This window comes from Chanos chanos, chromosome 5, assembly GCF_902362185.1.
Source record: "Chanos chanos chromosome 5, fChaCha1.1, whole genome shotgun sequence".
NCBI classification, from domain to species: Eukaryota; Metazoa; Chordata; class Actinopteri; order Gonorynchiformes; family Chanidae; genus Chanos; species Chanos chanos.
This window is the reverse complement of record NC_044499.1, coordinates 50,704,817-50,728,977: the sequence shown is the minus strand read 5'-3', so window position 1 is coordinate 50,728,977 and position 24,161 is coordinate 50,704,817. Positions and strand designations below refer to the sequence as shown.

At 46.3% G+C, this 24,161-nt stretch overlaps 3 protein-coding genes across 3 annotated transcripts in view; all 3 read left to right on the top strand.

The window, feature by feature from the left end:
• Positions 1 to 322: 322 nt before the first annotated feature.
• twnk (twinkle mtDNA helicase) lies at positions 323 to 4,292 on the top strand. The gene is made up of 5 exons (XM_030774292.1): positions 323 to 1,758; positions 2,135 to 2,375; positions 2,855 to 2,962; positions 3,238 to 3,379; positions 3,947 to 4,292. The coding sequence occupies exons 1-5, from the start codon at positions 369 to 371 to the stop codon at positions 4,286 to 4,288; spliced, it is 2,223 nt and encodes a 740-aa protein (XP_030630152.1). The 5' UTR covers positions 323 to 368; the 3' UTR covers positions 4,289 to 4,292.
• A 1,201-nt stretch (positions 4,293 to 5,493) lies between these two features.
• Positions 5,494 to 11,430, top strand: galk1 (galactokinase 1). Its single transcript, XM_030774301.1, has 8 exons — positions 5,494 to 5,918; positions 6,381 to 6,570; positions 6,953 to 7,072; positions 7,416 to 7,551; positions 8,803 to 8,984; positions 9,864 to 10,014; positions 10,460 to 10,622; positions 11,173 to 11,430. Exons 1-8 carry the CDS (start codon positions 5,748 to 5,750, stop codon positions 11,242 to 11,244), a joined length of 1,185 nt encoding a protein of 394 aa, XP_030630161.1. The 5' UTR covers positions 5,494 to 5,747; the 3' UTR covers positions 11,245 to 11,430.
• A 731-nt stretch (positions 11,431 to 12,161) lies between these two features.
• The window catches only part of llgl2 (LLGL scribble cell polarity complex component 2), a 27,548-nt gene continuing 15,548 nt past the window's right edge, over positions 12,162 to 24,161 (top strand). Inside the window, exons 1-6 of the mRNA XM_030774288.1 lie at positions 12,162 to 12,422; positions 19,258 to 19,381; positions 20,060 to 20,157; positions 21,239 to 21,320; positions 21,896 to 22,011; positions 23,763 to 23,921. Of these exons, the coding sequence (XP_030630148.1) occupies positions 19,307 to 19,381; positions 20,060 to 20,157; positions 21,239 to 21,320; positions 21,896 to 22,011; positions 23,763 to 23,921 (530 nt within the window). The 5' untranslated portion in view covers positions 12,162 to 12,422; positions 19,258 to 19,306. The remainder of the gene's footprint in view (positions 12,423 to 19,257; positions 19,382 to 20,059; positions 20,158 to 21,238; positions 21,321 to 21,895; positions 22,012 to 23,762; positions 23,922 to 24,161) is intronic.

Here is a 24,161-nt window from a genome sequence, read left to right as displayed (position 1 = left end):
ACTTACGTGAGTTTAGTAGGTCAATTTTTCGCAGGTAGGCGCGCTTTCTTCGACTAGAGTTTTATTATACTGTAACTTTAGCTGAGTTTATATATTTCAGTAGTACACTCGAGGAATTAATGCGAATGGTAAGAGGGACTAGAAAAGCTAGAATAGTTTCTTTCTATGTTTCTTGTGCAGAACTGAATAACTCGTTAGCAGAGTGATCTTGGCAGCGAACGAAAGGGTCATAACATTCCACAGTGCTATTTGTGTGTGACATCTGGTGCCTTTGTCGTCTTTGGTTAATTCAGTGCTCGTTTCAAGCAACTTCTCCCGTGATGTCCGCTTTTTGTACTTCAGATCTCATGCTCTGAGGAGATTTCTCAATGTGGAGGACGTGGTCCGTTAGGAGGGCAGTCCGTCTCTGGCACGTGGCGGGCTGCAGCTCCTTACGATGCGCTCGACCTCCTCTTCCTCCTCCTCAGAGGTTCTTTTTCTCCTACAAGCTTTCACAATGTTCCTCGTCATTCCTGTCCCCGGTTTGGTCTTCCCCTCGGTGGAACCACCCTTTGGAAGGACTGCAGGTTATAGGGGTCGTCAGTTGCTGCAGAACCTCGAAGAAAGACGTCAAATCAACAATAGATTTCCCTATTCACCCTGTCACGGTAACAGACATCAAACAGTACCTTCGCTCCAAAGAAATCCCCTTTCACGATGGCTATAGCTGCTTACATACCCCCAGTATATTTTTGGAACCCAGAGCAGGTGCTCCAGAAGGAACCGGAAAAGAAAAAAATTACTCCATGTTCATTGATAAAACCACGGGGCACTTCCTCTGTAAGGAGACGCTTGTGGAGGGGAGTTGGGAGGACCTGCAAGACTGTTTGGAGGTGATGCGGACAGCAGGCCAGGCTTCACTCCACCCAGGTGTGCTGGTGGGATACCCCGAGACTTTGGAGGAGCGAGAGGAGCGAGAGATGGAGCTGAAGGAGGTGGAGAGAATCTGGAACAGCTCGGTTCCTTTCTCCGACCTCCCTGAGGAGGAGGCGCAGCTAGTTAAAACCATGTTCCAGATCGAGAAGCTCTCCAACGCCACGCTGAAGAAATTCAGGGTGAGGTTCTTCAAACCCACAAAGAGTCTGGTGTTTCCCTGGTTCGGGGGACCCGGCTCAGGTCTGCGGGGAGTCAAACTGTTGTCTGCAGCCGTCAAGGACGGCGCGCAGGTAGTCTACACCGAGGCCACCGTCCCCAAATCCTCCGGTTACCACAACCTGTTCGGACTGCACTTGGTCGGACACAGAGACGTGGAGGTGGTGCTAACTGGGAGGGAGATCGACAGCATGGCAGTCAGTCAAGCCACCAGTTTACCCACTGTGGCTCTGCCCAGGGGCGTCAGCTGCCTGCCCCCCATTCTCCTGCCCTACCTCGAACAGTTTAAGAGGGTGACGCTTTGGCTGGGCGGGGACATTCGGTCTTGGGAGGCTTCCAAAATCTTCTCCCGCAAACTGGGCCTGAGGAGGTGTTCCCTGGTGCGGCCCGGCGATTTCCAGCCCAGTCCGTGCGAGGCGCTGACCCAGGGAAGGAACCTGGCCCGGATCATCAAAGCCTCCATCCCGGCCGCCCACAAGTCCATCGTATCCTTCCGCCAGCTTCGGGAGGACGTGTACGGGGAGCTGGCCAACACCGAGCAGGTGGCCGGGGTCAAGTGGACCCGGTTCCCTGAGCTCAACAAACTCCTGAAAGGACATCGCAAAGGAGAGCTCACCGTCTTCACAGGTCCGTGCTCTGTAGCCGCTCAGAAAGACCAGTATGGGTGATATTCAGACCTCGTGTGATTGTGCTGCTAGTGTAGTTTATCCCTATATACGTGTTAAAGGCCGGTATGACAGGCTCGAAAAAAGCCAATGACTTCAGTAGCCGCCTTACCAGAGTTCATTAAAAAAAATATACGCCCACACACACACACCCCACACACACACACACACCCCACACACATAAATATAAATATATATATTATTCTTCTCTATCACACTTACTCTTTTTTTTTTTTTTTTTGCTCTGAAGTCATATGGGGGTGAGGTTACATTTAATTGTTTGTTCCCTCATTCATTCTGCGTGTTAAACTCTCATATTTCTGTTTGCGTGCGTTCAGGTCCGACGGGCAGCGGTAAGACCACGTTTATCAGCGAGTACGCTCTGGACCTGTCCACGCAGGGCGTCAACACCCTGTGGGGAAGCTTTGAGATCAACAACGTGCGTCTGGCCAAGATCATGCTGACGCAGTTCTCCATGCAGAGGCTGGAGGAGAACCTGGACCAGTACGACGCCTGGGCGGACAAGTTTGAGGAGCTCCCCCTCTACTTCATGACCTTCCACGGACAGCAGAACATCAAGTAAACACGCAGCACGCCGTACACAAGAAGAAAAAAACAAAAACAACATATGCTTTTCTGTCGTTTTTCATTTCCGGGACTCCCTCCAAACGTGGTTTTGAAGTATTTTTTTTTTAAGCGGTTTTATTTAGTGTCATTGAAAAACTTTCTGCTGATCTAAACATGTCTGTGATGTTTAGAAGATGTTATGGTTTTCTTTCTTAAGCACTGACGTTTGCTAAAAGATCCATTGGAGTTATTTTAAACGTTTCCACTCATTGAGCTGTATTGGGATCCAGCTGTAAGTGGGTTACAGCCTCACTTGTACCCATAACTGTACCTGTACCCATAACTGTACCTGTCGCTTTAGCTGTACCCATAACTGTACCTGTCGCTATAGCTGTATCCATAACTGTACCTGTACCCATAACTGTACCTGTAGCTGTAATTTAAAGAAGTGTGACTGGGATCGTTGTGTTTTTTCTCCTCTCCTCCTCCAGGGTGGTGTTGGACACCATGCAGCATGCGGTGTACATGTATGACATCAGCCACGTCATCATCGACAACCTGCAGTTCATGATGGGTCAGGAGCATATATCTGTGGACAAGTGAGAAACTTGCTTACATTCATACGTCAAATCATCATCTGTGATTCTTCTGCAGGAAGAAACTCCCTACAGTCAGACTCACCACATTTACATCAGTGCCACTCACTCCTGCTCTTGGAATATTACACATTAAGTTTACACAATTAAATTATAAAATATTTTGGGCAAAATATTATGAATGTTTTGATGGATTATACATTTTCTGTCTGATTGATGATAATGAAATGTGTTTTAAAAAAAACATACAGGGCGTAACATACATTTTCTTGTCCCAGGTTTGCTGTGCAGGATCATATCATCGGAGCTTTCCGTAAGTTTGCCACAAACAGCTGCTGTCACGTGACTCTGATCATCCATCCCAGGAAAGAGGAAGACGATAAGGAGCTGCAGACAGCGTCGATCTTCGGCACGGCGAAGGTCTGTGCGCGGTCAGAATCTCACACACGTCCGCTCGTTATCATACTCACAGCACTGATAGAGAAGTGTCCAGATGTTTAGGCATTTCAGCTAGTGGTCTAGTCATTTGAACTATGTAATGTGTATATATATATATATATATATATATATATATATAGATTATTCTGACGGGGGCCTGAGATAGTATAAGGCAAACACCAATCAAGTCTCTCTCTCCATTGGAGTGAGTTGTTGTCATATGTATAGTTTGTCTTCATTATTACACGCGTCAGACTGACAATGCATGTGTACCAATCAGAGATCAGTGCAGTATAGGTTTTAACCACTCAGAAGCCTTAAAGCTGAAGTAGATCCCTGTAGACTTCCAGTGTGATTAATCTGTCATCTAATGAAGCTTCAGGTTAGACTTTTCTTATGGAAAGGGCTATGCAAATCTAGTTTGTCATTGTTAACATTGATTAATATGGGTATGAGTTTACCTTTGAACTAAGTAATGATCTGCAAATGAATGTTTTACATATCACATACTGTCAATCATCTGAGGACCCCTCCCACCCCTGTCCGCAGGCCAGTCAGGAGGCAGATAACGTGCTGATCCTGCAGGAGAAGAAACTGGTGACGTGTCCCGGCCGCAGGTCTCTCCAGGTGGCCAAAAACCGCTTTGACGGAGACGTGGGGATTTTCCCGCTCGAGTTCAACAAGTCCGCTCTGACCTTCTGCGCCCCGGTCAAGAGCAAAAGCAAACTGCGCAAGGTCAAACTGGACAAGGCGGAGGGCGCGGAGAACCCCGAGGACACGAAGACGAAAGAGGGGGCACAGACGGCAGTAAAGCCCCCCAAAACGCCCAAGACGGTGAAAGGTCGCGCAGAAGGAAAGAAAGGAACAGAGGGAGAGGGCAAGAAGCCTTAAACGGAGACGGATGGATAAACGGGAAAAAAAAAAAAAAAAGAAGGGGGGGGGGACGGGATGTGAGGTCACATCTCAAACGTGTAAGGCTGTGAAACACACACATTGTCGTCCATGGCGACGCAGGTCAGAGGAGAACGGGAGAAGTGTCATAAATAACGCGTCGGCACCACATGGTTGGTGTTGCTCTCGGTCATCACGTCGCTATAGAAACAGTGAAATTAAGCTACGCAGGATCTGGGTATTAAGAGACATGTTCTTCTTAGTTTCAGTTGGGTTTTTTTTTATCAGGTCTCTACGCTGCCAGACCGGACTGTGATGGATTTCTTGTCAGTGTGTCTGATAAGAGACTGAATAGATGGATGAACTGAAGGACCTCTGTGAAGGTAAAAGGAAAGGAAGTGAACAGGGAAAGAGTGATGTAACTAAAACACTGAAGTTGTTCCACTGGAGACTTTTGATCCGTTTGTGTTACCTGTGTTAAATGGAGGAGAATACCAAAGGTATTGAAAAGGTGAAAGCGGTGAGTTTATGCTGAGCAGATCAAAGTATTGACTGAATGAAAGCACTTATTCTCAAATGTCAAAACATTGGCAGTTGACCCGAAAGTAACGTACAAACGCCCTCTAAGAATTGATTCGTGGTCGAGCCTTTCTTAAGCTCGGGAGGTGATGAATGTTCTATATGGAATCTAAAAGAGACAGGTATTAAAGAGAAGATACAACTATGTGGATGTCTGGCGCATTAAAAATGTGATAAAGTGTCATATATTTTTCAGTGTTTTATACCGTGTATGACAACTACTGATTCATACTATAACCAATAAAAACTTTAAGCTAGAATGATGTGTCAGATTTGTACTATGTCACCAATGCCGATGAGAACATTACTCATTTAAACTCATTTAAAACTAAACTGGTGGAAAATATCCTCTGTCCTGTCTTACGTATGTGTTAGATACATCAAAGATTTAATTATGAATACGTTTACGAAAGTCGTTCGTATTTTAACCACAACTATTCTACTACCTTGATGGACACAGTACAGCACATACCAGTCATAGCGGTTCTGACTGTAGCCACACGGTGGCAACATTGTGCTACCACAGTATTAGTCCAATGGCTATTGGACCAGGCAAGACCAATCAAAACGATGCGCAAAATCAAGGAAGTCAAATGTGTGACGAGTAGTTTTTGGGAGAGACAGTGTGGAAATCGTTGCAGTTGACAATATATTTTACATCGAAACAAAAAATAGTCATCATTCTGAGGGAGTGAAACCATAGCCGTTTGAAAGTGTATGCTTGTTGTTTTAACCCAGAGTGAAGCGAATGATTCAGATGGCCGTTTAAACAAAGTAAACTTTGAGAAGGTAAACAGTTCACACTGGTCAGCTGACTATTATAGGTCCTTGAACTGAATTATTTATCGAGAAATTGAAGTGCCAGCATTTCTCGAACGCTATGGCCGAAGCCTTCAACGTTCCTAGTGTTGCAGAATTAGTTGCGGAGGCACGACGTGTGTACCAGGAGAACTTCGGGGGAGATGGTCCTGATATTGCGGTGTGCGCCCCGGGTCGGGTCAACTTGATCGGTGAACACACTGATTATAACGGAGGATTTGTCTTGCCAATGGTAGGCCCTGAACAAAACCCCCCAACTTGTATCAAAGCCGTTTTTTATGCTCTTCCAGTACAATTGTGTATATTGGGATACATGTATGGAAAAGGTACTGAAAAGTAACTTGGCTATATGTATTGAATGGACGGACAGGTGACCCGATGAGTCCAGCGGTGTGTGTCACATGTCTTTGATGGTCAGTGTTATCTTCATATAGAGGTTTACTTAGTGACATTTGATATTCAAAACTCCATGACTCAAACAAACAATGCAAGGCGATTAGTACAGATAGACTATGTCTAATTGCTCGCTAAAATAATGCCGTGTTCCCCGTACTGGGATTCATCGTGCTTCACACTGAAACGCTATGATGCAGTTTTGTTGTTGTTGTTTTTTTATCGGAAGGCACAAAATAAATTAGAAAATTTTGTTTTTTTATTTGTTTGTTTTTAAAACCGTCCTTCCTAATTTTCCAAGGCCTTGCCTATGGTCACAGTTGTGGTCGGCAGCCGAAGCACGGGCCGAAGTTGCTCCATCGTAACAGTGACCGAGGGGGCGGGTGAACTCCGTAAAGTGGACTTCGATCTGCCGACTGCCGATGCCCCCCTGACGCGCGGCCAGCCCAGCTGGGCGAATTACGTTAAAGGAGTGGTGCATCACTACAGAGGTAACACGATCGATGTCTCTTCGGCGCAGTCGGACAAACCACGACTAAAATAAAATAAGATTGTATGTGAAGCCAAAGAGAGTTTTATTTCACCTATTTTTTTTTTTTATACCTTAAATGGTATGGTTATAACGAGCAGAAACTTAGAGCGAAGTTATAGAATTACATGGGATTTAATCGTGTAATCCTCTCTAGGCTTAATTAATATCCAGCAGCCTACTCTACCGTGGCCTTTAGAGAGTGTAGCATTTCAACTTTCATTGCATTGTTTTATGAGAAGCTGACATGTACCTGAATTTGAATTCGTAAACCTGCCATTTTGTACTATTTTAACCACACAGTTCTCCCTCTCTCTCTCCCGTCTCTGTCTCGTCCTGCGTAGCCCAGCCCTTGCCTGGGTTTAGAGCCGTCATAGCCAGCAGTGTCCCTTTGGGAGGGGGTTTATCCAGCTCCGCATCGCTGGAAGTCGCGACATACACTTTCCTCCAGCAGCTGAATCCTGGTAAGACGAGCCTGTCGTATAATCACTTTATGATCACGCATTAATCGGCTGATCACACAGATGATATGGTGTCCATAGTGGATCATTAACCCGGTGAAATGGGCTGATCTCTGTTCTGTTTCATTTGAGCAGTCTAATGGATCTGCAGTGAGACCTTATTATCTGTGTAACCCAGGACCGGGGACTGGGTCGAGCCTGTTCTAGCATGCATCACTGAAGTGTCCACTCTGTGGTTTTGCTGAGACGTCTGCTGACGATAGCGTAGATGAGAGATGCAGGGAACACTGTACCAGGTGGAAAGTGAGTGTTATGACATCGTTATGTTTCGTGTCCGTACCCACAGATGACGGTGATAAAGTGGCAAAGGCCCTGGCATGCCAGCAGGCTGAGCACACCCACGCCGGCGTGCCCTGTGGCATCATGGACCAGTTTGTGTCCGTCCTTGGCAAGGAGGGTCACGCCCTGCTTATAGACTGCAGGTAGAGTGCTTCACACACACACACACACACACACACAAACAAAGATAATCAACCACATAAATACATCATTATCGGCGCTCACTCGAAGTCGAGGATGATGGTCCTCCTGGGGGGGGTCCTTATTGTGGGTCTTCAAATGACTGAAGAGGCCAATTGTGGTACCACAGACTCTCTTGCTGTGTGGGCACTGATGTGAGGTGCTGGAAGTGGGGTGTGGGAGAGCGTTTTTTGGGTGGGGACCCTCTCCGTTCTTTGCTACTGCTTGACTCTGACAGCCTGTTGGAGATCGGCTTCATAGAGTGTGGCTCCTTCATGCAAACTGTTTCTCTATGTGGTTCTGTTTTGACCAAGGTCTTCCCAGTTAGAGCTATTTATGTGGAATTTTTTGAGGTGGATCCTGATGTTGTCCTTGAAACGCTTTTTCTGACCTCCAGGAGCTCATTGGCCAGCATCTAGTTCTGAGTAGAAGACCTGTTTTGGGAGGCGTGTGTCAGGCATTTGCATTGCATGGCCTGTCCATCTCAGCTGGTGTTGAGGGCAGTGCTGTTGATGTTTGCTTCCTCAAGAACACTGATGTTAGTGCACTTCTCTTTGCAGCTGATAGGCAAGATTTCTCACAGACATCTCTGGTGGTAGGTCTCCAAGACTCTTATATGCCTACCGTAAGTGGTCCAGGTCTCTGCACCAGATAAAAGAGTGGGCAAGACAACTGCCTTGTAGACCAGTAGCTTGGTCTTTGCAAGCAGGTCAGAGTTTTCAAAGACTCTTCTACGGAGCTTTGCAAAAGCCCCACTGGCACAGCAGGTGTGATGGTGTACCGTGCTGTCGATGTCTGCCCGTGAGGAGAGGTGACATCCAGGGTGGGGGAACTGGTCCACATTTTCAAGGCTTACGCTGTCAATTGTCATTGTTGGTTGGGGTGTGGAGGAGTCTGGTGGGGGCTGATGGAGAACTTTGGTCTTTTTTATGTTCATGGCCAAACCAAGGAGTTTGTACGTCCTGGCAAAACCATCAAGTATGCACTGAAGATCTCTTCCTGTGTGGGTGACGATAGCATAAATACACAAACACAAACACACACACACACACACCAGCATGTGCCACCTTCTGTTCTGACTCCATGTGTGAGGGTACACACGTCCAGTTTGATTGGTGGTTGTATGTACCGTCACTGTCACTGCATGTATCATTGTATGTATTGTGACTGTTGGTTGATGTTGTAATGATGCAGTAATTATTTGTTGTTCTCAGGTCTTTGGAGGCCACCGCGGTTCCTCTGTCTGACCCTGGGCTGGTTGTCCTCATTACCAACTCTAACGTGAGACACGCTCTGACCGGCAGCGAGTACCCCACACGCCGCAGGCAGTGTGAGGAGGCAGCAGCCGTCCTGGGCAAGAGCAGCCTTAGAGAGGCCACACTACAGGACCTGGAGGGTGAGAGAGAGACAGACAGACAAACAGAGAAAGAGAGAGAGAGAGAGACAGACAGACAGACAAACAGAGAGAGAGAGAGTGTTAGAGAGAGACAGTCAGAAAGAGAGAGAGACAAAGAGACAGACAGACAAACCGAGAGAGACAGAGAAAGGGAGAGAGAGAGAGGGAGAGACAGAGAGACAGACAGACAAACCGAGAGAGACAGAGAAAGAGAGAGAGAGAGAGAGAGACAGACAGACAGAGAAAGAGAGAGAGAGAGACAGAGAAAGAGAGAGACAGAGAGAGAGAGAGAGACAGAGAGAGAGAGAGAAAGACTATTTTGAGAAGTGTGACCTGTTATAGGAGATCATTTCTCACACTTTGCTGAGGTCTCTGTGGGTGTCACACACACGGACAGTCTCACATGGGTATTTTTCTCTCTCTGCCATTTGTGGTTAGTTTGAGGAAATGTCTAAAAGTTACCGTCTTATTCCCATGACAAAACAGGTTATGCCTATGCACTGTTTACAACAAAATTATGACTATGAAATAACAGCAAATGTTTTGGGGGGGCAAAACATTTCCAGACCACTAACACACAAACCAGACATGAAAAATGCTAAAAAGAGTAACTGAAGCTCTCTTAGCCACTTGTACTTGTGTGAGGCCAAAAATTTCTCTGAAATTTATTTTATCCCTGAAATTAACATGAATTCTACATATTAATGCACAGAAATTCCTCTTTTTTTGGGTAAATAATGAATCCTTTTTTTTTTCCTGAAAACGTAGTTTCCTGTAAACATGCATGAGTGCGTGAATGTGATTCTTTTTCATGCGTGTGACCTGTGTGTAACTCATAGTGAGTACGTTTTAACGAAAATGAAGCTGTTTTGTTTTAAGCCGCCAAGGCTCGTTTGGACGACGTCACCTATCGCCGAGCGCGTCATGTGATTGAGGAGATCGCCCGCACCGCGCAGGCGGCCGAGGCGCTTAAGAGAGGGGCGTACAGAGAGTTCGGAAAACTCATGGTGGAGAGTCACAACTCTCTCAGGTGGGACATCACACAGCCAATCAGAAAGTTTCAAAATCAGACATTTCTTAAGAAACAACTAAAATCTGATTAAGTCTGGCCGTCAGTGAAAGCACGTCAGACTAAAACAATTAGCGAGAATCTTTCCGTTAAAAATTTCATTTTAAAGTGAAGTCTCAGATCTGGTTACGGTTTATGTGACTCACAAATGTCATTATTGTAAAGAGAATCAGACTATCAGCAAAGCCAATTAAAGACACACTGGCCGAGTGAGACCTGCAGACTGGCTCATATTGCTAGTGACTAATGGGGAGAAACAGGATCACAGAAATCTAGGGCATTAATTCTCTCTCTAGCCTCTGTTTGATTTGGCCTCGGTGAACAGGCAGAATGATTGCATGTCTCGCCCATTGGTGAGCTGGCAGAGTGAGCATTTGTCTTGCCTGACGGCTGCGCTCCACCACAGGGACCATTATGAGGTGAGCTGTGTGGAGCTGGATGAGCTGGTGGCCGTGGCCATGGAGGTGGAGGGTGTGTTTGGGAGTCGGATGACCGGGGGAGGCTTTGGAGGGTGCACTGTCTCTCTGGTCCAGGCTGATGCTGCAGACAGAGCCATGCAGCACATTAAGGTAAACAGCAGCCTGGGACCTCCCTGTTACATACACATTGGTATTGTTATCATATATTACATACACATTATTATTGTTGTTTTTTCATTGTTTGAGTACAGCATCAACACTTTTTCTTTCTGTCTATCTATCTATCTATCTATCTATCTATCTATCTATCTATCTATCTGTCTGTCTGTCTGTCTATCTATCCATCTATGTTTCTATCTCTGTGTCAATTTTTTTACTTGTTTATTTGTATATGTCTAATCTCTGATCTGATTTATACAAGCAGTGTGTGTGAGGATTATGATACTCTGATGAAGTAAATGTCCCGTTAATTAAACCATACCATAGCACAACTAGAAAATGTCTTTGGGTTGTCCCGACAACACTTTTGTTGTCATGACGACAGTAGAGTAACTGATCAACTGAGATGTAACCGATAACTCATAACAGCCAGAGGTGTCTCAGAATAATATGACAACAGTTATTTTACGGGTTTATTGATCTATCATTGGTCTTTTACCTAATCAACTGTTTTTTGTTTGTTTGTTTGTTTGTTTAACAGGAGAGATACAGTGGATCACCCACTTTTTACATCACTTCCCCATCTGAGGGGGCACGGGTCCTCAGCCTCTGAATCACAAACACAAAACAGGAAAATACTTGAACAAAAAACCCCCAAACACCTTAGAGGTGACTTCGATGCTTTTTATGCAGAGAGCTTTTTATGCAAAGTGACTTGCTTTTTGGTGCCAAATTTTCAATGCGCAAAACTGATGAAGTGTACAGTAAAGATTTTTTTTTTCTTTTTGAAATAAACACATTCAAAAGATTTTCTCAGTGTTTGCCTCATTGCCCTCTTTACTGTGTTGTTCACTAGAGTCTAAATTTACCAGGGAGTGTGGGGCCACAGAGGCATTCTCAAGTACTGCCTGGTTTCACATGTAAGACTTACCACATAAAGTGAAACTATCGTATGTTACGTTCACTAATATTACGGTCAACAATCTCTAAGCGCCGACTCAACCATTACAGATAAGGCAGTTAAATACGGTTTGTACAATATCAGTCTTCTATCTCATTTGTTTCTTCTGGGTGATAATAAAGATTAATTTTCATTACTCATAGACTAGTTTTATGGCATGACTGCCCCCGTACTAGGTGTAATAATCAAAAAGAAACAGGTCGCATTAGACTGTATGAAGACCTGAGACGTTGAACAAATCACTTTGAAACATCGAACAATGTATGCCCATTACTTTAGACGGGCCGACGATTAGACATATCCAAGAAAGATATAAAACACCTTACGTCTCTCGTGGGATGCATTTACGCACATTTTGAACTCTTAAATTTCGTCTGAAATTTTTGTCTTCCCACCCCCCAGTAACTGCGCGAGACAGTTCATTATCAAATGCCGTCTAGGGCGAGTTGAAAACGCGTCGCTTGCCCCCTGCTGGTGGGAAGCTGAACTGTCCCGGAAGAACGTTGATGTAGGAGGAGCAATAAGGTTCGGGCAGTTCCATTAAAAATCATCAACCGCTCACACGGGGCAGAGGCAGCAGGAAACACCGAGGCTGCCACCGTTGGGCGCAGCCAAACAAACCAGCCAAACGCCTTGGACTGAAAGGGAAACCGTACGTTAATTTATTTCCTAATTGTAAATAGTTGTTTCCTCATCATTTCTGCATAGTTTTTGGTCGGCTAAGGTGAACTGTGTGATCGGAAGACCAAACGGAATAGAAAACTAGGGAGCCGTCATTAAGGTTTGTAAATAGTTGGAACAGCTGGGACATCGGCCGATCGAGCAGTCAGGTGAGTTCTCATGGGGCCCGCAGTATTGTACTATTAGCCAGGAGACGTTAGCTACAATAGCTACAGGTGTCGTCTCTGCACGGTTATTCTATGTGCCCAGCGAGTGCTAACCGCACATAGCTAATGGGCTGGGGCGTTATTAAACTAGATTAGTTGCAGGACCTCGAATCGCATGCTAACTCACACATTCTAGAAATGAGATCTTCCGCGTTGAAATGGGCTTCTCTGTTCAGTGAGTTACACGTAAACTAATGTTTAACCTACAATTCGTCAAATTAACCCTCAGATTTAGAAAAATCTGTTTGCTTGCCCCATCAGCAAAGTTAATTTGTATCAGTCACCGTCAGGTGAAGCGAACCAGGAAGGACGAAACTATGGGAAGAGCAGAGACAATTATGTTTATGTTCACCTTACCTACTCACGACTTGAGGTTTAGTTTCTAATCGTTATGATAGAAAATTTACGCAAGTCACAAGACTGAAAAATGTGTCGTTGACTGTTGCGCAAGTTTCAGTGTTACTGGGTCATTTAATTTGTAAATGGATGTTCGGTGGAAAGGTGTGTCACCTTTCCCCCAGGTGGACGGTTGTTGTGGTGGTTAAGTCAGGTGAGAGTTGGGTTTCAGTGCCGTGAAATGGCCACTGGGTTGACTTTGGGGAGGTGGGGTCGGGTAGCGAGGTGAAAGCTCTGCTTTACCGGTTAGGCAAGTTTGAAATTCGGCCAAACATGGAGCTCAGATGTGCTTGCTGGTTCAGTTGTTTTGTTGTTTTTTGCTCTGTTCGCTGTCTCGTGTGGTGGACGACCAAAATATGTCTGGGTCCATACTGCTGGCAGACAGATTTTAATAAAATTTGAAAGTTAATTCAGAAAGGAGGCTTGATCTTTATGGGTGTTCATATGACTATACTATTTGCTTCTCTGGTTTATTCATGAAAATGACACATAGACATGTGTTCATGTACACACTGTCCGTTTTTGCATTTTGTGTGAAGTTCATTTTAAGGGAACTAGCTGCAGGCTATGTTTCACCGAACTATTTCGCTGGCTGAACAGTTACATAGTTTTCCGTTTGACAAGGGTTTGCAAGAAGCAAGCAATATTTCAAAGCACACTTATTTCTCTCAAACAAGCGCCACGGCTGCTTTTGGGAGAAGTTTTAGTCAGTCATTTAGAGGCAGGTCAAAGTGGAGGTTTAGAGGAGATTCAAGGTTCAACTCTCTCTCTCTCTCTCTCTCTGATTACTCATTTGTGGTATATTGACGGTTGAATTGACTTGCGGCAGACTCGTTCTGTGCGCCACGGTCCTGGCCAAATACAATCTCAACCTACAAACCGAAGACAGGAAAGGAGTGAGTTTGTGGACAGACATCCTGTTGGACCCCACCCAAAAACTGACAAGATCTAATTTGTGTTTTCTGAGAGATGGGTTTGAGAGAGTAATCAAGGGCGGGGGGGGGGGGGGGGGGGGGGGTTGTTGTTGTTATTGTTGTCGTCGTTGTTGTTGTTTTCTTCTCGGTGTTGTAAAGTTCAGACCAGAGGAGGCTGTAACAGTAGTCCTGTGCTTGTGTGTGTAAGGGCTGAATCAGAGTGGACCACGTTCAGAAATCTCCTTCTCCTTTTTCTCTGGCCTGACTCTGTGTAGTGTAAGAGCGTCATGTGTTACTACTGCCGTGTTCAGTTACTGATAAATGAAGACACTGCAGGCCTGCGTTGGTGCTCCTCTCTCAGACCAGTTCCTCTGTGCATTAATGCAGAGGGAAGAGGGGTTTGATATTTGAATTAGGCTCTTTTTTTTTTCAGCCCGTGTGTGTTTCTTGTATGGAGGGCCAAAGTGAAGTTGTTGATTGTAAAAGGAAAAAAAAAATCGACTTCACATTTGAATGAAGATGTGAAACCTTTAATGTCTGGGATTTTTTTTTTCTTTTTCTGAAGCCTCAGACCAGAGAGCGGGAGTTTGAGTTCTACAGTGTTTGCCCTCATATAGCGGCCTGCATTTATGTTTTTATCATGGCCAATGTTGTCACCAACAACCGTTGGACTGGTTCTCTCTCGACGTGTGTGTAAGTGCAACAGTGTGTGTATATGTGGTAATTAGGGTGTGTTTGTGTGTGTGAATTAGAATGTAATCCTTTGGTGACATTACTACTTGACCTCTCTTCACCGGATGGACAATTTTCAATGTGTCGGAGCATCAGTCTCCTCTCTGTCCCTGCTTTCTCAGTCACCTGTCTTTTTTTTTTTTAATGGATTTCTGAGATGCCAGTCATTGTTCAAACTAACTTGCACTACGTTTCTCAGTAAAGAGTGTGTGTGTGTGTGTGTGTGTGTGTGTGAGAGACAGAGAGAGAGTCAGACGCAGACAGTTTACTGATAGCGTTTTAGTCATGTCGGCACAAGCCTGTAGCCTCCTCCTGGGAATCGCTCTCTTATTTATTTATTTATTTTTGACGTGAGAGTATGTGGAGAATGCAGTGATGTCAGAGCTGAGGGAGACGTTTAGCTGTAACACACACACACACATGCGCGCGCGCGCACACACACACACACGCACACACAGTTTTAATCAGGCCTGTGCGTCTAGACAAACACATTCACATAAATGCACATTAACGGGGTAAGAAGACATGGGTTTGCTGTGTTTGAGTTTGTTTGGAAAGTGTGATGGGGCCTGACGAAGAAAGGCGCAGACCACAATGCCACTTTACACGGGCTCTAATCTACTCCAGCCTTTTCAAATCCCCTCTCTGTGATGCATAAGCACAAACAGTATAACTTTGGGGAAGGGTGCTTTGCTTTGTGTGTTTATTCTGTTGATTGACGGATCACCCAAAAGACCCGGTCTTTTCGTTGTGTGTTTATTGTTTTGATTGACGGATCACCAAAAATAACTGGTCTCCTGTATGCAGATACACCTGTGGGGAGTATACCTGTCAGTGTCGGTTAAACTGCTGGCTGATGGCTGATACTGATGAGGATATGAGAACCAGGGAAATCCTGCCTTAGCACACACACACACACACACACACACGCAGGTGTGTAAGGGAGTGGAGTAGGTCACTGGCCATTGCCCTAAAAACAAAAGAAACTCACTCCTGTTTCTCCAGGCTGGCTGCGGTGTCCTCTCATTCAGGCCAGCTGGAGAAAAGCCAGTAAAGTCGTTAACACACAGAGGAGGTGCTTTCTCCTCCGCTCTGATAAATGTTGTCTGTTCCTGCTCCTTTTGTTGCCAGAGCTCGTCTGAATGCTGTTTAAAGAAAGCGTTTCAGGCCTGTACTGTTGTCCTGGTACAGAGGCTCCTCTGTGTGTAGGCTGGACGGACTCTCAGTTAGCTCTCGCTCTCTGTGGAGCCTGGACTCCTACCTCCACACCTCCTGACCCTGAGGTCAGTATAGTGAGCAACAGTTGTTGAACGGAGATGGAAAAACATGACGGAATTGTGACGAAGGCAAACAATCGTTCCAACTATGTTTTTAAACGTATTTTGAAGAAAAAAAAAGAAAAAAGAATGTTTTCACATGGGAGGGGTGTTGGGTTTTCCTTTAGATGAGCAGGCTTCCATGTACAAATACTTTTTAAACACACTTTTCTTAACTTTTTTCCCCTTCTACTATTGGTGCACCTCTGAGGAGCTGTACACAGTGCTCTGACTCTAAAGCTGTACACAGTGCTCTGACTCTAAAGCAATCCATTTTGGTTACAGTTTCCAGAATAGGACTGTCTGTGTGTGTGTGTGGTGTAAGTGGTAAGAGTGCATGAGTTGTTATGGCAACAAGATAAAGCGCTTTTTTTGTTTCATTCCGAATGTTTACATCTTAAGATGTGAATTGTGATGTTTGGATCATGGGGGGGGGGGGCATTCTGTTTTTCCGGCTTGGCCGTAGCTACCTGATAAAACCAGATTGCCGCATTAGACGCGCGTTTTAGTTATGCTGCGAGTCAGTACTCTGACAGAATCCCAGCAGACTCCCAGGTCAGCACTCAGGCTTCAGTTAAAATGTAACCTATTGTAGGTCTTGTTAAGAGAGACGTGGAACTGCTTCTGATCAGAGACAGTTCAGCTGAACCAGCTGCCTCTGTTGACATGGCCTGTGTGTGTGTGCGCGTGCGTGTGTGTGAGTGTGTGTCCGCGCATTTTGCTCAATTCAAGGTCACTTCTGCCCGTGACACACACAGAGCAGCGATCCTGGGAATATTGATTCTGGAACACTGTGACAGGTTTCTGTTTAACAAGCTAACGGAGGAGATAAGCTTAGATCCCATACTGAAACTCTCAGATTATACTGTTAAAAGAAGAAGAGGGGGGGAAAAGGGATGTGGAAAGAGACTTGGATCGGTCGTTCCGGACAATTGTGGCGTTAACAGATGATGGATCAATCAGCAGTGGAATAGATCAATACTCTTGATGGCCTCATCATTGGGCTGTTCAGTGATTGATTATCTCACACGTTCAGGACAGCTGGTCTCCATGAGGTCCTCTTCCCAGTCACGGTGCAGGCGTTTTTCCCCTCGCCACTGAGCTCTGCATCCACTCCCCCTGTTTGGAGCCACACGGAACGTTCATCGTTTTCCCTTTCCCATAAGTGCCATGGTATTTTTCCTAAGGATTAGACTTTGGTACACATCACGGCGGCAAAGTCACACCGTTGGCTAGAACACGGTGATGACAAGTCACATGAGTAGGCCCTGCGCATTTCTTTAGTCTCCTGTGAATGCTGGAGGGGTTTTTATTTTTTTATTTTTCACTGTTACAGCCTTTATGCTTGCGCTCTGCTCCCACGAGAGAGAGAGTCAGAGCAAAGCGAGAGAGGGCGATGACGTCATAATGGAAGCTGTGGAACGTCGAGTGGGTTCCGGACCCCTCTCGGCTCCCAGTGCAGTGGTCTGAGAGTCCCAGAGAGACGGAGAGAAGCATGCCCCCCCCTTTCAACCCACACCAGTCTGGGCGCTCCTAGCCTCAGCCCCATGGTGAAAGGAACTGTTTCCTCCTGACTTAATGACCGTCCCTTCCTCCGGCCGCTGAGTCTCAGGCTCCTGCTTCCTCCTCCTCCTCCTCCTCCTCCTCCTCCCGAGTCGGGGTACGAGCCTGTTCTTTTTAGGATCCCTCCCACTTTCTCGTCGTCCCTTAAATCACACGCTATCGCCCCTCCCCCCACCTTTACCCTCACACCCACATCAGACCCGAAAAAAAAGCCCTGTTTCTCTCCTCCCCACCCCCTCAGGCTGAGGTGACAGACCGTGGGTGTTGCTGTAGGAGTCAGAGTTTTGGCTGCTGACGAAATAGACTCCACTAACCAAGAGGAGTAAGTGGAGAAATATGTGTGTGTGTGTGTGTGTGTGTTTTGAGCCCTGAAGGAGTGAGTCACTGGCTTGGCTGTTTCGGGAGAAGTGATCCAGTCGGAGATTTCCTGTGTAATGAGAGAGAAATGGGTCGGTGGGTGGTGGCTTTGTTTTCGGATGAAACAGCACACTGAACTGAGGAGTGTGAATTCAATTCCCGATCAGGATTACCCTCTGCAAATGTGCCCAGAGCAAGACACTAAAGCCCCGGCCTCGTTCCACAGGGTGTGTGTGTGCGCGTGTGTGTGTGCGCGTGTGCGTGCGCGCCTCTCTGGTTGAGGACGTCCGATCCACGTATTACATGCAAATAAATCACAAAATGCAGAGTGTTTTGTGGCAGGAAGTGGAGCCCTGCTGCGTGCTGTGGACTAATCAAAGCGATGGAGATTAGGTTTTCCATCCGTGTTGCGGTTAGACCTGTAGTTGTGGTGAAAAGCCTTGTCTGTCATCAGTGGGAATTGAAGGGGAATTTCAGTCTTAATCCATGTCTCACTGAGAGGACCGGAGCATGTGATTTGGAGAGTTGAAATCATTCTGTGGTGTTGTGCCTGGTTTGGAAAATTTCGTCTGCATTCCCCTGGAAACTTTTTTTTCAGTTTTTTTGTCTGGTTTTTGAGTGCTCATATTTTTGCTGTAAACAGTGTAGTGATATGGGCAGGTTTATTTAGTCCGGGGGGGGGGGGGGGGGGGGGGGGCGGTGTTGATAAACCGTCACTCTGGTACTTCCTCAAACTAAGAACAAAAGACAGTAAATGAAGAAACACCTGTATAAGATCACAATACCAGCCATACACACTGTGTGTGTGTGTGTGTGTGTGTGTCTGTTTCAGGATGGGGGAGGCAGATCCTTAATAGTGTTTCTTTTGGATCATATTTAATGTTGTCTTTTCACTGCTGCCTGGAAGCACGTGGAGTTCTATGTGTTCTCTCTCTCTCTCTCTCTCTCTCTCTTTGAAAAGGCCTCTTTTGAAATGGTTTCTGTTTGTAACAGGTGTCCTCATCAGCTGCTGTTTGTGCAGGCGTGTGTGTGTGTGTGTTTGTGAGAGGTTGGGGGGGGGTGAGACTGAGAGAACAATAGGTGCTTCAGTTGAGCCCGTAGTGACCTCTGACCCCCCCGGCTCATGTCTAAGACAGGGCAGTCCTAGTGGGAGGGGCTAGGCAAAGGAAGGGGGAGGTGGGGAGTTTCAGACAACTTGTCAAAGCCCCGCCCCCTGGAATTCCTCTCCTTTACAACCATTGTATTGTCAGAGGTGCATGAACACATAGGCCTGGGCGCGCAGAAACACACACACACACACACACAGCGACCTGTGCTCTGTATTCCTGCCTTTGTGTTGTGTCTGCCTCTAAAACTTTGTTTAAAATCAGTGAGGGTTTTTTTTTGTGTGTGTTTGATTTCACCAAGCTTCTGCTCGTGTGGGGATTCTCCTTTTTCGTGTGCTCCGTCCTGACTGTGCGGGTATTGATTTCTGCCTCTGGATTTTTCCCTCTGTCTCAGGTCGGGTGAGAGAGGACTTGGAGTAAAGGCTCCCACTGGCAGCAGTAGGATGAAGAGATTCCGGCGTCATGGCCACGACTCCCAGAGAGACAAACTCAAACAGGATCTCTACCACTTCAACAAGGTTACCCACGATGCACCGCTGCTCACGCTCACACGCTGCTAACGCTCACACGCTGCTCACGCTCACAGTTGCTCACGTTCCTGTTCCTCGTATTCCCGTTCACCGATATACCCGATCCACTTGTCGGCACCTCTGATGTTCACAGTGATCTAATTGTCCTCCCCTTTGTTCTCCATATTCCTGTTACCAATCATTTTCCTAACAGTCCTCATGTCTGTCTTCTTCCCATCGCTTCCATACTTAGTGTTGCCATTCCTAGTCTTCTCATTCCTCATTTTCCGGTCTGTCCCTGATATTCCTAGTTTTGATGCTGTTATTCCCCTTACTAATTCTCCTTTCCTGATCTAGCGTTTATTGATTCCAGCGTTGCCTCTTTGCTGTTGGTACTGATTCTTAGACGAGTCCTTCTCTTATGGCTGTTTCTGTGGCTGTAACCACTGCTGAGCTGCTGTCTGCACTTCCCTGCACATTAATACTGTCGCCTTTGTCCTTATTACTGTAGCTCCATTCATAATTGTCTTAATCATATCCCTACAACAAACACTAATGAACTGCTTACACACAGAGGCTGCTGGAAGCTCATTTAGTTCTGTTGGTTTGGGGTTGCGTAACTGGGTTTAATGTTATATCTGTTCACCAGTCTAAGTTTGATCTCCTGTTTTGTTTTTTCCTCCCCAGACTGTTGAGCATGGATTCCCCCACCAGCCCAGTTCACTGGGCTACAGTCCCAGTTTAGAACTCCTGGCCATCGGCACCAGATCAGGAGCCATCAAACTGTATCCTCCTCACTGTCTCCTTGCTGCCCCCCCCCAAAGCCTTGAGGGAAGCGACCCTGTCCGACTGTGGAATGTTGTGAAACAGCTGTAGAGATAGATAGTAGGTCTCTTGGTCCACCTTAGCTCAGCAGGTTAAGGCACTGTAGCTTTGTAACTCAATAACAGCGGGTCATTAGGGGTTCGATTCCAGTTCTCGTCAATCTTTGTTACTTGGGGGTAACCAAACCTTCCTCCTGGACACCTGCCCTGCTGGAGCACTTTGATCTATCCTTAGCTGTCAGATATTCAGATGGTGCTTAAGTGCTCTAGTGATCCCAAAGAGGTGTGGCAAATTTTGGGAAGGAGCAGAATCCTAGATAGGGAGAGATCGAATTCCCATGCAAGCAACGCGCTGCTTCCTCTTTCAGTTCTCCGGGAGACTTGTCAAGACGTGGCAGCCACGCCCGCGTTTCGGCCGCTCTCATAGGCTTCCCCTGCATGTTTATTTCATTGCGTGGCACTGTGCGTGTGCATGCGCGTGCGTGCGCGCGTGCGTTTTCCCATGGTGTTGCGCAACATCCGTCTGGAAACGCATGTTTCCCCGCTTCAGTCACTGCACATTGTGTGTTAATCATCGGTGGCTGAACCAGTCTGACGGCGAGGGAGCCAGTACTGGTTCTGTCTGATTCCCCACTCAGAGCCTGAAATGTTCCCCGCAGTTAGGAGTGATTGTACAGAAGCAAAAAAAGTTTCACACTCAATAAACGGAGGACGCTTTTCATTCTGACGGTTTCTGTGTTTGCCAACGTACAGGCATTGTCTCGGCAAGGAGTCCTAAAATTCCCAGTTGCGTTGGACAAAGTCCATTAAGTTTCACCGTAATCACCTCTGTCCTTATCTCTAAAACACAGGCTGCTCTCATAGCTAACCTGCAAAAACACAGACACCATTATTCCTGCCTGTGTCGCTAGGCTTCATTTGCGTCAGCTCCTGTGTGTGTGTGTGTGTGTGTGTGTGTGTGTGTGTGTGTTTGTATATGTGTGTGTCTGTGTTTGTGTAAGATGGTAGGGGTATGTGTGTGTTTTCCTTATCTGTGTGTCAGCTATGGAGCTCCAGGAGTGGAATTTATGGGCTTACATGATGAAAATGCGGCCGTTACACAGATACACTTCCTACCGCACCAGGTGAGAGGGGCCGAGCTGTTTACACACCGTGCACAAAAACACATTTTCTCTACTCTCTCACTCGGCATATCCAAACAGGAGAACCAGAACCTGCGGACCACTCGCCTCCTGATTCCACAAACATGCCTTTCTAAACCAGTGGAAATATGCGAACTTTTGAATATTTATGATATTATCGATTTAATTGCGTAGCCGCTGTGGCTCGGATGGTTAGGCGATCGCCTCGCAATGCGAGGGTCGGGAGTTTGAGCCTGGTTGAGTCACAGTTGACGTCAGCAAAGGCATGTGATCAAGTAAAGTGCTACATTGCCACATACGAAGTCCCTGTAAAGGGCACCGCCTTAACCCCTAGAAAGGGGAGATCCTGGCATAAAAAAAATATATATATCACTTTAATTACGCATAGACTTTTTCTATGTACATTAGGACAGACCAGATCCAGTGTTAGAGAGAATTAGTATCTGCTGAAACTGAACATTTGTCTTGCCTGTATGTCTGTCTGTGTGTGTGCGTGTCTGTGTGCTTGTCTGTGTGCATGTCTGTGTCTGTGTGTGCATGTCTGTGTGTTGGTGCAGGTTGAGCTGGTCACTCTGTTGGATGATAACAGTCTACACATGTGGACCCTACGGGCCCATCAGGGACTGTCAGAACTGCTGGAGATCGGACGCTTCACACTCACTGGACCACCTGGGTAAGACAAACACACACACACACACACACACACAGTCTCTCACAATGTGTCTTATTCCATCACTATACATTCAGACTTGTATACAGCAGCTGGACGTCTGAGAAACAGACTAATACACGTGAATGTACTGAAGCGCTGAACCTCTGATGTCAAACTCAAGCTCTCAGACGCAGTCTTACTATACTACACACTTACTAATGATGCATCTCTTTATTGGTTGACTTCATCACATCGGCCTAGTATGTCTGTGGCCGTTAAACTCTATCTGGCCACAGACTGGTTTGTTTTAACTGCTAATGGTGAGTGATGGGAATCCTTGAAATATACAGGAGAGACACAGCCCGTGTACTGGTCAGAATGGGAGACGTAAGAATCATTGGAGTCACACGGTCATGTATACGTCACTATAGCAACGTATTCGCATGCTGTTTCCAAACACTTGAGTTTATTTTGAAGGGTGTGTTCACTTTACATGTGGCTTGATGTGAAACCTTGCTGACGATGAATTCTGACGGGTGAAGTCAAAAAGTGAAGGAGAGTTTTGTGTTCGGCAGAGATAATCCGGTGGCTTTTATGCTGACTTTAAGGCATGAAATGGTTCTTTTTAGCTGTGAGTGTACTGTGTGAGAACATGAGTACGTAGTTAATGGTGCTCACCTGTGTCAGAGCCGAGAGCAAACAGCGTGTGTATGACAGCGTACAGTCAGCTGACACAACACGCTGACTAAAACAGCTGGGACTAAAACGAGGCTAAAATTAGAATCGACTTCCGTAGACTAGGACTCGAACTAAGATAAAATACATGACTAAAAATGACTAAAGCTAATTGCTGTTGTCATGAGAAGACTAAAACGGCATTTGGAATTTCTGCCAAAATTAACTCATTCACACGTCCCCCACCCACACACACAGCGCTGTTGACACCACTTAAAGCGCAGACGCCCACCAAGACACTACTGAAACACCTTAACGCATCGCTCACAAACACACACACACACACACAAATACACACACACTCACACACCCCACAACACAACACAACATATAGTACCGCCACAATGTCACATTCACACATGCAGGCCACCGCTTAAATACTCACACGCTGAGACACACACACACACACACACACATGCCCCTAAAGACCACGCTGTCATAATTTACCAACATTGGTTGCACTACCAGGTTATGAGGCAGGCACTGACACACACACACACACACACACACTCTGACTCATACATACCAGAATATTTCTCCAACTCACACAAACACACACACACAGCATCGATGTCACAATCACATAATCAGCATTGCCTCATTGATGAATATGTCACATGACTGAAAATCCCCTGGTTGTATCACCTGAGTAGTTTCTATGGAAAACTGTCAGTCAGCGCTCAGTCAACCTTCCCTGGCCAGGCAGTCAGTCACTCAGTGGCTTACTCATTATTCTGGCCCCCACAGCAAAAATTTCGAGTCTGACCCAAAACTCACTCAGGTCTGTCAGCGTTCAGTGTTGAGTTCATTCACGAACAGTTCAGGCACAAACTAACAGCAAATGTTCATTGTCTGTGTCAGTCACTCACATCTCTCGCTCTCTCGCTCTCTCTCTCTTTCTCTCTCGCTCTCTCGCTCTCTCTCTGTGTGTCTCTCTCTCTCTCTCTCTCTCTCTGTGTCTCTGTGTCTCTCTCTTGCTCTGACCATGAATCTCTCGTTCACTCTCTTTCTCACTCTCTGTCTGCGGCGTGGGACAGTGCCCTACCCTGTGTGACGCGGGTGACTGCTGTCCTCGCCCACTCCTCCGGGGAGCTGCTTCTCCTGGGCACAGAGGGAGGCCATGTGTTTGTGGTGGAGGTGCCAGGCTTCCAGGAACTGGAGAAACTGAACATCAGTGTGGAGGATGTTCAGAGCAGGTAACCACAACAACCCCACCCCCCCACCCTCCCAAGGCTTCCTCCTCTCACTGTGTGAAACTCCTCTGTGAAAGCGCCCTGGGCCAGTCTGCTTCTGACCTGTTCTGATTCGTACATACCGTACCTTTTTTTTTTTGTTCTGGGTTCTGTTTTTTTTGGGCCCGACCTGTTTATTTTGTAGGTTCTGTGACTGAGAGTGTAAGTTTTGTTCTTCTTGTGACCAGTCTGTTTCTCTAGCCG

Coding starts and splice junctions, on each gene's coding strand:
- twnk (XM_030774292.1), top strand. CDS start 369: ATGTGGAGGACGTGGTCCGTTAGGAGGGCAGTCCGTCTCTGGCACGTG. Junction 2,963..3,237: donor GAGCATATATCTGTGGACAA/GTGAGAAACTTG, acceptor TTCTTGTCCCAG/GTTTGCTGTGCAGGATCATA. Junction 3,380..3,946: donor CGATCTTCGGCACGGCGAAG/GTCTGTGCGCGG, acceptor CCCTGTCCGCAG/GCCAGTCAGGAGGCAGATAA.
- galk1 (XM_030774301.1), top strand. CDS start 5,748: ATGGCCGAAGCCTTCAACGTTCCTAGTGTTGCAGAATTAGTTGCGGAG. Junction 7,073..7,415: donor CCTCCAGCAGCTGAATCCTG/GTAAGACGAGCC, acceptor CCGTACCCACAG/ATGACGGTGATAAAGTGGCA. Junction 8,985..9,863: donor CACACTACAGGACCTGGAGG/GTGAGAGAGAGA, acceptor TTTTGTTTTAAG/CCGCCAAGGCTCGTTTGGAC.